The 14,427-nt window shown below is 40.9% G+C and overlaps 1 protein-coding gene across 5 annotated transcripts in view; it reads right to left on the reverse strand.

Annotated features, from left to right (window-relative positions):
- Positions 1–1,903: 1,903 nt before the first annotated feature.
- Positions 1,904–14,427, reverse strand: part of LOC145997440 (uncharacterized) — a 697,926-nt gene continuing 685,402 nt past the window's right edge. For all 5 annotated transcript variants that reach the window (XM_083134479.1, XM_083134481.1, XM_083134480.1 and 2 more), the window contains 2 exons: positions 11,948–12,279; positions 1,904–5,013 (listed from right to left, as the gene is read on the reverse strand). In XM_083134479.1, coding sequence (XP_082990605.1) covers positions 2,708–5,013; positions 11,948–12,279 — 2,638 coding nt within the window. In that variant the 3' untranslated portion in view covers positions 1,904–2,707. The remainder of the gene's footprint in view (positions 5,014–11,947; positions 12,280–14,427) is intronic.

Raw genomic sequence — 14,427 nt, forward strand, 5'->3', positions numbered from 1 at the left:
GAATGAAGCATCAAGGAGCACAAGGAAGCATAACCCAACAGGCATTACAAGATGCCTTGTTACAAGCTAAAAGCTGTCGTCCCACGGAGCAGCAAAGGTGTGCCGCCAGCTTTCTGGTGAGGGCATTGAAATCCCAACCCCATGTCAGTCAGCAATGCACAAGGCTATCTACACGAGAGCTGCTCAGATGAAGAAGCACTTGGTGAGCACGCTTCATCTGGAGAAGTGGAGCATACACTTTGACGGCAAACACATTGATGGCTTTGAATATCAGGCCGTGGTCCTCAAAGAATGTAGCAAAAGAAATTAAGTTGTCTGTACTCAAATTGAAAGATGGGAAAGCTCAAACAATCGCAGAAGGACTCCAGGATATGTTAGAGGAGTTCAACCTCTGGGGATCAATTGTGATGATTGTTGCAGACACAACAAGCGTGAATACCGGCAAGAAGACAGGCGTTGTTGTTCGGCTGCAGCAAATGTTCGAAGAGAATGGTCACCCCAAACCCAAGTTCATCAGTTGCCAGCACCATGTGCTGGATCGCATTCTTCGCGTTGTCATGGACGATGAGCTCCATGGTTCGACTAAATCACCGAACATCGAGCACTTCTTTGTGCAGGATTTGATGAGCAATTATGATAAATTGAAAGCAGCCTTCAGCAACGGTAAAACTGAGATTAAGGAAACAGGCGGCTGGAGAGACGACATGAAGTTTCTCTACCACCTCACTCGTGTCTTCCGTCACTTCACTGACAGGAATGAGATCCCCTTCGTGAAGTTTCAACAGATCCCAAACATCAGCAATGCACGATGGAACTCTCGTGCCATTCTAGCCCTTCTTGCGTTTATTCTGATGCCTGGAACCCGGAACAGGCTCCGTAAAATTTGTTCATTCATTTCCCACTCATGGGCTGACCATTGGTTCAGAAGTCAATTGTTTCGCGCTGAAGATTTTGATGAACTATCTGCAGTTATGAATGACTACCCAACAGGCCTCTCCAATCAACATTGCCCAAAGCAACCAGTTCTGTGAGCGTGCAATCAAAGTTATGCAAGACTTGCACGACTCCTGTCACAACAAGGACAACCTCCCACTGAGATTCATCCTATCCAATGATATTATCGGGAATAATTGACTTCCTTGTGTGTTTGATGGCCCTATATAATGTTGTATATATGTATTTTTTTTCCCACCCGCATTCACTTCCCCATAGTCTCCATAGCCTTTATACTAAGTTTCAGGGCAATCCGTTTCTTCGAACGGGCTCCAGAGGGCTGAGAGTAGGGGAAATTTAATTAAAAGCGCCACATTTCTACCTGGTGGTGAAGGTTTGAACTATTTTTTTTCCCACCCGCATTCACTTCCCCATAGTCTCCATAGCCTTTATACTAAGTTTCAGGGCAATCAGTTGCTTCGAACGGGCTCAGGGCTCAGATTAGGGGAAATTTAATTAAAAGCACCACATTTGACCTGGTGGTGAAAGTTTGAACTATTTTTTTCCCCACCCGCATTCGCTTCCCCATAGTCTCCATAGCCTTTATACTAAGTTTCAGGGCAATCAGTTGCTTCGAACGGGCTCCAGAGGGCTGAGAGTAGGGGAAATTTAATTAAAAGCACCACATTTCCACCTGGTGCTGAAAGTTTGAACTATTTTTTTTTCCCCACCCGCATTCGCTTCCCCATAGTCTCCATAGCCTTTATACTAAGTTTCAGGGCAATCTGTTGCTTCAAACAGAGTAGGGCAACTTTAATTCTGGCCATCCAGTATAACAGATTCAGAATGTATGGAGTCCTACCTGTATAACTAATATGTGGATGACTGCCCCTGGGGAGATATTTACATTTTTACCTGAAGAATGAAAATTTACGAAACACCTCAAACTATAAAGAAAGAAACTAACATATAATTTCATATAAAGGTCTATTATTCTCTAGTTAGTTACATATAATACATGAACTCACTCATTTACAATATTTCAGTATATAATACATATGAAAATGTCAACATACAATGACAAAATAAGAATTTGATTTTTCATTTTCTTTAAAAAAAATATACGCTGGTATTTACATGTAAGTGATAACTCAGCTTGTCGCAAGGTGAGGACAATATACACATGCAATGCAAATACATAAAAACAGTGAAAATAAAAATATAAAATTTTTCAAAAGCTTGCAGGAATTGTTTGGGGGGACAAACACATTTGTGACCATTCTTCGGTGACACTTTTGTGAGCAATGTATAGCATTCATGCTTACTCAAAAGCAAAAATTATACACCTGAAGCTAAATACATTTAAAAAATACTGGCTTTAAGCTGAAGTTCTTATGCAAGTGACCCTGAGTAATAAAAAATAAAAATTGAGTGAGATTTCAAACACATGAAATGAAATGCAACATAAATACAGTGTGTACTCTCAAGTTATGAACAAAGTTATATATATATATTTATATTTAAAAAAAAAGCTTGAATAGAGATTTTGGCAAGCGTCACTTAAAACGTGACGAATAATATTTTTAAAACATTTCAACGTTTCATTACAAAAATAATGGTAAATGCTCTCTTGACTTGTACTTGTCCTGAATTGGACCTTCTGAATTTGTAATGGCTTTGTCGAGCACGCACACACATACACCCACTTGCAGACTTATGAACACTCACTTACGCAACGAACACATGAATTATGAGCACATTTTTGCTGTCGAGGTCAAACGTACGATTCCTCGCCGTAGTTGCTGTCTGTGGAATCACAGCGCTTGTGCCTTCGGTCCAAAAGTTTTGTCACGTACACTTCTGACTGACTATTTCCCAAATGGTACGTTGTAATTGGGGCACGGCTATTACGGATAACACTTGGGGGTGGACGATAGGGTGGAGGGCCGGAGCTGCCCGAGGATTTTCTGTTTGAATTGCCCCCAAACAAAGTCCTCAGCTGGGATACGCTCCAGCTAATCTCACTGCGAAGGTTGAGCCGTTCGTGAAATTCCTTTTTTGGGGGTTCTTCCTCCGTCTCGGTCTTTTCACTTGGAGGAAGAGACTTGGATCTCTGCGCTGAGCCAGCCATGGCATCTCGCCGCCTAAGACGACTGCGATGCTCAGTTTGCTTTGGTTCTGACCTGCTTGATTTTTGAGCTTCATTGTCTTTTCGTTTCCTCTCCACTGAACCTTCCCATCCTCGAGTTTGAATACCTTCGTCCTTCACTCCACAATCATCAGATGTTCCCTTCATTTTCTCCACATTGGCGTCCGTTTGAACCTTTTGGTGTTCAGTGTATGAAGTTTCGGTGGCACACGATGTCGACATTCCTCCGCTGAGTGTGGTTCTCCTTGCACGTGGAACGGGAGCGTAGATAGGTTCGGATCTTTGAACTGTATGAAGGAATGAAAGGTCAGCATGGTAGCTTACCGGTCGCGGTAACTTGTTGCGTGGCACTGACGGGGAGGAACCTTCAATGTTCACATGCACGGGTGGCAGATGACGTAGTTTCACTCCAGACTCGGCGGTTGTGGACGGAAAGCTTCTTCGAGTCAGCCTCTGCTTCGGTGGCAAGGGTGGAGCTTCGGCTTTTGGCGGCAAAGGTGGAGGAGTTTGGTGGTCGGAATCGCTGTCCTGACTGTCCACTTTGATGGGTGCAGCGTGAACCAGTTCCACGGGAACTTTCTTTTCACCGTATATCCTCAGGGACTCTTCGTACAATTGCTTGGAACGAGAAGACAAATTACCCTGCTCCTGGTCTGATGCAGCATGACGATGGCGACGAGTTATGGTATCCTTGTAGTTTGGAGCATTTGACCCACTACCGCTGCTCGTTGTGCTCCCTGCGACTGTCGTTTCTAGTGTACTCAGGCTGCTCCTCGGAGTCCCGCTCTGACTGCCGCTACCGGAACCCAGACTGCCGTAAACACTCTCCCAAGCGGTGTTCACTGCAGTGCAATCTTTACCGCGAGAGTTCGACCGAGACACATGCGGAGTCGAGTCGTCATCAGACAGCGTACTTGAATCATATGAGCAATCCACTTCATCGATATGCGGAGTCGACTGGGAACGTGACCAATCCTTTTGATCCTGGTGCGGCTTGACTACTGGCAACGGTTCCCGGAGCAGCTCTATCTCATCAGAATCCCTCCTGCCAGAGTACAGATGGTGTGCGGACTTTGACCTCAGCATCGAAGCTGGTGGCTGGTGAATTGAGCTGTAGTGGTGGATCAACTGGTGGCGAAGGTTGGTACGATTGTGAAGCCTCGGGGACTGCTGCGTCGACTCCTGAAGCCTTTGGATTGGTGGGGGAGCCGGGGCACGCCCTTTTCGGTGAAGAGCCGGGCGTTTGGGATTGGCACTTAAATGATCAACATTGTACGAGTTCAGAAGGGATTCCTCCGATGCACTTCGGCGTAGGAGTGTGTTCACTTTATTGTTATGCATGGTTGACATTGACTGGTTCAAAACACAACCATCATTATTCGAGGACAGGTACTGTCCTTGCTTCAAGCTAAGCTTCTTAAGATGAGATCTCTGTCTGAACCAATCCTGGCGCTGGAAATTTGGATTGATCACCTGTCCGTGTCCAAGATGAGACTGCGTAAGTCGAGCTGGAGTCTTCGCGTAAATTGACTCGTCGGTGTTCTTCCGGTACCCCTCAATCCTCTCCTCCCAACCACTATAAACACGCACATATTCTTTCATCTCTTGCTGCTTCTGTGGTGTCGAAGTGACCAGAGGATGCGAAAATGTCCCCGTAATCTTGCTATGCTCGTAACACGAGTTGTAGCCTTGTGACTTGTAATCAGAGTATGCTTGCCTATAGAGAGTTTGGCCACCGGACTTCTCACCGCTGTGTCCAGAGCTTGTCGACTCGCTCTCCTCCTCGTCGGGGGTGTACAGCTGAGAATCTGACATCGTGAGACCTGAATCTCGGCTGAGGGACATTTTATCCTTCCGAGGGAGGGGACTTGGTTCCATCAGTTCACGCTCCAGACTATCAATGGAAGAATCGTCACGACGCAAGCCACCAGCTGAAAAGTAAAAAGAAATGCCTTACTTTCAGTTCTACAAACCCTTGTGACTATCTTGGCACAGAATGTTTGAAAATATTTCTCAACTTCACAACAAATATTCTAATTTTAGGAAAATTACATAGAATATTCATGTTAATTACATTCACTATCACGAGAGACGTACAGATGGAGAAATAATACGTGTTCGATTGATAACCCTCCTCAAATTCATTGAACTAGGCTGTTGCCCAAGTATGGAACGACAGATGAGAGATTGGTTATTACTGTTACACGTGAGAATAATATTTTACCTCATGGTAAGACATATCCTAGAAATGCAGTTGCTATTGTAATTAATGCCATATTAAAATCAGGAATTAATCATAAATAAATATATCCCTCCTGCACAAGAATGCATTTTACTATAGGTCTTTTCACTTACGGCAGCTGGTCCTTGTTCTGGCAAGGGAAGTGGGAAGCTGGGATTACGCCACAGACCAACCAGCAGCAGTGGCGCCGACAGACACGATGCGGGAGGAAAAAGTACTACGTGAACCTCATTCTACAAGCTGCTGGATTGGTTGCTTCCCCACTTCCCTTGCCAGCATTAAAATCGGCCGCCCCAAGAGTAGAAAATACCTTTAAACAATATGAAACTGAACACAGTCCATCCCACCCTAAAATAAATCTAATCATGGTGTTAATCACTTCACCTCCAAAATGGCCAAGACTGAAGAATGCGTGGGGTTCTACTCCCACATCCTTCTATATGGTGCAAAATGCACAGGGAACTTTACCTTTCTTTAATACAAGGGTTGATCAAATGAAAAGGTACGAAACGTCGTAACAACGGAATAGTTTATATAATACCGATGCCGCGATGGGAGAACGTAGCGTGATATGTAGGAGTTGCCACGCGGCATCGGAGCATGCAGGGGAACGCGCATGCGCAGGAGAGAGCAGAGGCTCCGATACAGAGCGCCGTCCAAGTGACGTGGCAGTGCGTGTTCGGACAGGATGGCGTTAACATTGGCAAATTTGACTGTTGAGGAGCAGCGAGGCGTTATCCGTTTTCTGACAGCGGAAGGTGTTAAACCGGCCGATATTCATCGCCGGATGGTGAACTTTTACGGGGAAGACGAACGACCGGGGCTGCTCACGGAGGGTGTGGTTCTGCTCCATGATAACGCACGTCCACACGTCTCCAGGGTCACACGCGCGGAACTGGCCAGGTTCAAGTGGGAGCAGCTAGACCATCCACCCTACAGTACGGACGTATCCCCCTGAGACTTCCATGTGTTTGGTCCCCTGAAAAAGCATCTCAAAGGAAAGCGCTTCACCTCGGATGATGAACTCAGGGACGCTGTGAAGGACTGGGTCGCGTCACGGCCAAAGGAATTCTGGGGAAAAGGAATAATTCGGCTCATTCATCAATGGGATCAATGTGCTCAGGTCTATGGAGGATACTTTGAATAAAGTATTCATTTACACCAACAGCATCATTTTGTATCTTTTCATTTGATCAACCCTTGTACTATAATACATATAATGCAACATTTTCAATTTTTCTGTTTTTACGGCACATAAGTGCTGTTAGGTGTCAACCACTGGAATGTTTGGCCACTAATCGCTACAGGGACAGCAAAAACCTTGAAATTTCATATTAACTTAATTACTTAACCCATTTTTATCTACCTCTTTAGGTAAACCATGACGTTCAGAATTAGTGATGATTACATGAAAAACCGGAGAAACTGAAAACAAAGTATAAGGCATGAGTTCAGGCAAGAACTTTCTGGGGGGGAAAAAAAAGTTTAAAATTTTCTTCTTCTTCCAATTAGTAAACACACACATTTTTCATTAGCATGACATTATAAGCTTATCCATACTGAGCAAAACGATGTATCATTGTGTAACTCCACTATCATTAAGTTCCTGAAATAAAAAAAAAATATATCTACAGTAGTATGCAATTTCAAATTTCATGCTGAAAACAGCCTGGTATCTGAGGGATAAAAAGAAAGTCTCATTAAAAACATAAATAATACAAAATTGTGTAATAAATTTGTAATTTAAAAATAATAATAAAGACACCCACTTGGCATCATTTTCTTCCATGGAAATGTTTCAACACTCCGTATGGTGTCTTCCGCATCCCACGTTAAACACTAGGGAACGGATTTTTAGGTGCTATAAAAGAGGGACTTTTATATAAGGAGTTTTATAAACTCCTTATAATAAATTAATAGGCATAATTATTAATTAATATTAATTTAATGAAATAACTGGTGTAAGATGAAAATTGTATAAAAGAGTTATTATTTTTAGTGCAATAAATGCTATTCTCTGATTATATAAAATATACAATTTGTCCAATCATATATTTTGAAGTACTGCACCCAGGGCCGTATCAAGGTTTGTGGAGGCCCATGCCCCCCCCCCCCTTTCTTTATTTTTTTATTTTTTACTAGGAGCTTTATTAGCTCAATATGTTAACCACCAATTGTCAGCAGTTGAAATAGTAGACCTGATTTTAGAATCAGTTGTCATTCACAATCGAACATATCGCAGATAGGTTTGCAGGGAGAATAGCACAGTAAAATAAAGTTACAGGACATAAATTTTAGCGCTACAGCAGCAGTAAAATTCTGCATCTAAATGTCTAGATATGAACACGTCAATACTCAACAATAACACTTAAGTCACACACTGTTGAGAAAAGTACTCAATGGCCGAAAGCCAAAAGAAAACAAACAACTCATTCCCCCGTCCACTAGCTTATGTTAGCCCGGTTCACAAAAGCGCTGCTTAAAGTTAGGTGTACCGTAGTTCACTGATGCACCGAGAGAGAGCACTAGTATCCGCACAATTTTTTCCCCTAGAAAAACCTCACAGTTCTAATACGATGTTATTAACGAAAGAAAGTTATGTACTTCATAGGATTATTTATTATCTTAATCGTATCTGAGAATTGATTGTTTGAATAAGTGTCCACACCACAGGCAAATCAATCCATGGTATAAAGTATATTGAGGTTCAAATATATACAAACAGATGGACTGAGAGCTGTGTTACAATTGGATCCAGAAGAGTGTAGACATACGACAATACTGAAGTTTTTTAAATTTTTAAATACAACTTCTTATGTAATTTTTCACAAGCATAACCACTTCGTTACAAGATTTTTCTGGTGGAGGTCCTTCAAAGCTTCCCTTTGGTGGGGGCCCCGGGGCAATTGCCCCAGTTGCCCATAGGTTAATCCGGCCCTGACTGCACCACCATATGCTTTTCAATATTTTCTGTGGTGATCTTCCAGTCGTCCGTGAGTACAGTCACGAACGCTTCCGGATCGTAAGAATCCCATTAACTTTCATTCAATATGATCGTTACAACCCAGAAGAGTCCACGGAGAAACTCTCTGTATGCTGCAGAAAAAACTTTCAAGCAGTGCAAACTTTATAAATGCAACAGCAGCTGATTCACAAGGTGGTTTCGTAAGAGGTAAGGTCGTCGCATCATAGGTTCGATATCCATTGGAGGAGCATAGTGACTCTGATCCCAATGTAAACCCTTATCCGGGCAAGCTATTTTTGTAACGTGTCCGGGGAAGTGGTGTCTGTCGGACACTGATTTGTTTTAAATGGATTTAGCCCTTCTAATGCGAGATTTTTATGTTTCATCGCTGTGGAAACAAGTGAATGACATGATACTCAACTTAATCATAATTGTTATGTCCATATTTCTTGTATTCATCACCATCGTAATTGCATGTTGTTGTATTTCTTGCAGCATAGTATATGAAACATGTTAGGCCGGAAGGTACTTTTGTTAATACATATTCAAATTGTACACTGTGTCCGACAGACACTGCTTGCCCATTTACGTAAGTGAAACTGAAAATATTTTTTTATGCCTGGCCTTCTTTATCAAACAAAGTCAAATATTGTTAAATCAGAAAAAAAAGAGAAACGAAGTCAAAAAATATAATGTTCGCAGGAAATATCATTTGGAGTATGTGACAAAAAATATAAGCAACAGTGTCTGATAGCCTCTATACTACAGCAGTTGTAGTTTCCGGTGGAAACCTTCCCATTTCACCTATCTGTTGTGTCAATGGCAATATGATTCGTCTGCCTTTTCTATTCGTCACAATCAGACTTCCTGCGATCTTACACTGTTGGGAGTCAAAGAGAACAATGCCAACCCTGTTTTAACAACTGACTGATTTTGTAGCTAGGATTCCGTCCCAAACCAGGAGGCCAAGGAAATAGAGAAGTCACAATGAACTGGAATGGAGGACTCAACATAAACAAAAAATGGAAGAAGGTGTTAGAGTGGAAAGGACAAGATCAAAAGAGGAGAGAAGGAAGAGGAAGAGGAACAGAGAAAGAAAGGATAAGGAAAAAGAGCGTGAGATAAACAGTCCAACCACTTTCCAGATGAAAGGAAATGTTTATTCAAATCGCCTGTCAGGTGAAAGTACAGTTGACAAGGGAAGGCCACCTGCTGGAATGTTCCAGAAAAAAACAACTTTCTAATAATCTTATGTCTGGAGGGGAGTGATTTTTGTGTATATACAGCTTCCCATTTTGTACCTTGTTTCTTTTGTACTTGGTGCAGAGTCTGAAGAAGACCTTGCTAGAAGGTTGAAACGTTATGTTTAGTTTATCTTTTAAAATAAAATAAATTTCTGCCTTGGTCAGCATGTTGAGTTTTCCCAAAATAGCCCGCATCTTGGATTGGAATGCTACACCTACGTTCCCTTTATTGGCCTGGGAAGTACAGAATTTAACAACAGAGAATGCTGAACTGAAAATCTCGCCTCAGGGTATTTATCAATATGTATAAATTCAATAGGATTTGGATTAATAAAAGTTGCAATTTTTCACGTCTACGGAGAAAAATCAAGCAGAATTCATGCATAATTCACCCAGAATTCAAGGAATTCCCAGTGAGTAGCCACCCTGTAATATCAATTAAAACAGCAATAAATAAATATGAAAATCTAACAAGCCATTCGGAATTTGGTAATTACTGCTAAATTGAATGATTCTTTAAGTGTGTTTAATTGATTGATTGATTGGGTTGGTGTTTTAACTCCACTTTATGCACCGTAAGGCTAATTGGGACTGGACCTACAGTTCAAAGTGGGATCTGAGCCACTATGTGCCTCCACCGTGTATCGAACCCGGGACCCCTTGATTACAAGGCGACGAAGATACCACTGTGCCATCAGGCAGACAGTGTGTTTAAGTGTATACACAAGCATAGTACAGACTGAAAATTATGATTTTCTTTCACTTATTTCCATTCAACTTAGAAACAACGCAATTGGCTACTGAGGCAACTCATCCAAGTTTCTTCGTAGATGGCAAGAAATAAGTAAAATAGCAGTACAGATTGTGAGAGAAGTCCCCGTACTCTTACTTGCATATATCCTGTTGTTAAGACAGTTTTGAAACTTGGCCGGTATTCGGTTGCTTGGAAATTATTTCGTTTCCATAGTTGGAAACTATGTTCTGAAGGTCAAGTGGAACATTTGCTCAAATTTGTATTTTGTCATTTGTTGCCATTGCTGATGTGAGTGGACATATATACAGTGCTGAGGGATGGATAGTAACACGTATATGGGTGCATGAACGACAACACACAAGGCAAATGATGTAAATAAATAGATGCAATGTTACAACACAGTGGAACCTTGATTTCGTGTTTTTCAGGGCACAAAGCTGAAAAAATTTTAAATACAGGAAAATGTAAAATTGAGGAAAGTTTTATAACATTTTATTACATTAGGACCATGAAGATTGAATGTATAATGCTGGAAAATATAAAACAACACTCTAATGTTCACTTTTCAAGTTTTCTAAAGGTGTGAGGTGTATTTTTCTACCATGTGTTGTCATGAAATGATGTGAAATGAACTGCAAAACATGAAATAAGCTTTTAAACACGAAATTTAGAGTTTATTTATCACCACGACACTTTCTGAAGTCTGGATTATCCTGTGAGTTATGCAAATCATGGAAAAATGATACTGTCAATATTTGAATAAACTAATAACTCTGAAAACTACATAAATGTGCTATAAGAAAGAAAATGTTTCTTTTGTGTAATAAGTAGGGGCATGCATATTTCGTTTTTGACAAAAAAACGAAATGTTAAAAAACTCATTGTACTGTTAATTTTTCATATTTTTTGAAAGGTGAGAGATGCATTTTGCTATCATGTTTTGTCACGAAATAATGCGAAATGAACTGCAAAATGCTAAATAGACTCTTAAACACGAAATTTAGGGTTTATTTACCAACGTGACACCTTCCAAGGTCTGAATTATCCTGTGAGTTATGCAATTCATGGAAAATTGATTAATTCTGCTGTTAATATTGGAGAAGCAAAAATGGACTCCTTTACACAGAAATAAACTTAATAATCTGATAACTACATAAATGTGCTATTAGAAGTTAAATGTTAATTTTGTGTAATAAGTGTAGTTTCTTAATCAAATTTAAGATTATATTCACAATTTTAAAAGCAAAATGTCTTTTTATATACCTCTTTTCATCAGATTTTTCACCGCTATAACACCGAAATTTTATTTCATTTACCGCTTTTGAATCCGAAATTGACCATTTTTGTACCGAAATTTTGCTTTTTTATTTACCAAAATTATGTGCCTCTAGTAATAAGTGCTGCTTTTAAATCAAATTTAGAGTTTTATTCACCATTTAAACACAGGTGCCATTTTACATACAGCCATTGATCCCAAAATATGTCCAGTTTTTGTACCGAAATCATCATGTACCGGAATTCACAATAAATATATAAAAATCAAGGAACAAAAAAATCAGGGTTCCACTGTAAATTTGTCATGTATATGTCTAGGGGTAATATGTACTATGACTATGTTGGGAAACTTATTGAACATACTGTATGTTGCTACCATACTTACAATGTAAGCTGTTCCCAGAGTGAAGGCTATCCGATTCTTCTGCCCCGCTGTCCTGTCGCGTGGGATCCCTCTCCGGAGGCTCTCCCATCAATGTGACGACGTTGGGTCCGCACAGCTCCTCGCACCTGTCAATCAGGATCTCCACCAATGCTGGAACTGCTCTGGAAGATGCCGGAGTGAGCGATGGGACCCACAGCAAACTCGGTCCTACGCACACTGCAAGGTTCGATGGCGACATGAGGTTCTCGGATGCCCTCAGAGCAATGTGATGCAGGATGCAGAGAAAATGCTGCAGGATGACTTGATGAGCTTTCGGGAGCTGCTGAAGAATGCTGGAAGGAAAAATAATGCATCAGGACTACAGTCACTAAATACATGACAAAAGTATGTATACATGCATAATTTTCTTAAAAGTACACCAACAAAACTAACTAACTCTCTAGCCTTCTTAAACCTGAAGGTTCATGGCTGCAGCAACACAGGCCTTCCATCTGTCCCTATCTTGAGCAAAATCTATATACTCTTTTCCATCCCTACCGATTTCCTTTAGGTTATGACCAATCAGCATTGGGCATACATGCCCACACACAAATAACCACAGGCCAACCTAAGTACAAGGGCCATTAGGTTGGCATCAGGGAAAGCTTGTGAGAGCTATTTTCCCAGAGACTTATACCCCCCACCCCACCCCAATTAGAATCATGGGTCATGTTTACCAACCAGTTGTCACTCATGGGAGGGGTAGAAATGCTTTATTTATAAAGAACCAACCATTGTTAGGCTAACAGTAGCCATTTTGGAGAACAAAAACCATGTGCTCCAAATCACATGTTTACTAAATCTTTTATTCTTTACTGAAAATCAGAGATAACACTCACCTATAGGTAAAATAATGCCTAATTTATTAAAAGTAAACTCATTTGCAATTATCTGGCATAATTAAGCCAGAAAAGATGGAAAAAACACTTTTGTGTACACTTTTTAAGCAATTGATAACTCTGCCATCTGGTGGGAGAAAGTGGCACTTCTCCTACAGACAAGGAAAGATCTCAAAGGACTCCAGCTGGCCAATGAGAAGCCTTCAAGGCTGTGACGTCACAGAGGAGACTTTCAGATGGCCTATTGTGTTCTGAGCTTGCTATTCAAGCTCACTTGTATTGCAGACCCACCTGAGAGCAGGTCACCTGGAAGTTGCTGGTAAAATCCAGTGTGTGAATGGCCACCTATGCCAGCAACAAAGGTTACATAAAGGGAACAGGGATTTAAGGTCCTGTTACAGTAAACACAGGCATAAGTGTGTGTGACCAAGTGGGATATTGTGTCCACAAGTGCATTTAAGGATCCCAGTGAAAATTCAGCAAAATAGCGAGTTTTGTGTCCCTCATCCCATGTGGAAAGCCAGACCACACGGTCGGCAGAACTGACGCCATAGAAGCATCCATAGGATATCAGAGAATATCCAAGTTGTTCTTAGCCATCCATCCAAGAAAAGCCAGGAAAACTCATTTATCACTCCCCAAAGCCTTTGTTACACCAAGGAAGCACATAATATTAAATTTTTAGTGTGGTGTACCCCAAAGTTGTCCATGTGTTGGGATGTGGCGATAAAGAGTGAAATAGTGTGTGTACGGCCCCAGGTATGATTGATATAGTGTGAAAACGGCTGATATGTAAGTACAAAATCTTTTGTATATCTTTTTTGTGTTATGTACAGTGAAGTGCTCATGTTTGGTGGCAGCTATGCCGCAAGCGGTGTTCTTTTCAATGAATAAATATGTCGTTTAAAGGTGTCTGACCTTCTATCATTTTAGTGAATCATAAGCCTATTGAGCCCTCCTCTAGTTACCGATTATTAAAGTTAGGCTAAAGTTCGTCTGTTGCTTAACAGATATCTCAGGGGATATCTGTTACTATACGGAACACCACACGTGGAATAGGGTCTGCGTGTGGCCACGTAAAGCGTGGTCCTCTTTTGTTTTTGCTGTTTTTGATATATATTTAAAGTTAACCTTTAAAACAAACTTTAACCAAACTCAAATCAACATAATATAAACAAGTGCCAAAACCATCCCCTCTTAAGGTCCATCTCAACGTTGTCCCTCCATCTTCATCTTGGCCTTCCTACAGGTCTCTTACCATCAGGTTTCCCAACAAGAATCCTGTAAACTCCTCTTTCCTCTCCCATTCGTGCCACATGGCCTGCCCACCTAAGTCTTCTTGATTTAATTATTCTAATAATATCTGGACATGAATACAAATTATGTAGTTCTAAATTATGTAACCTTCTCCACTCACCTGTCTCCTCATCCCTTTTAGGTCCAAATATTTTCCTAAGGATCTTACTTTCAAATACTCTCAATTTATGTTCCTCTTTCAATGTAAGGGACCAAGTTTCACACCCATATAATACTACAGGCAAAATTACTGTTTTGTATATTTTAACTCTTAGTTTCTTAGATATTAAACGAGAAGAAAAAAGT

Source organism: Lepisma saccharinum, chromosome 13, assembly GCF_977018435.1.
Source record: "Lepisma saccharinum chromosome 13, izLepSacc3.1, whole genome shotgun sequence".
In the NCBI taxonomy this organism is placed as follows: Eukaryota; Metazoa; Arthropoda; class Insecta; order Zygentoma; family Lepismatidae; genus Lepisma; species Lepisma saccharinum.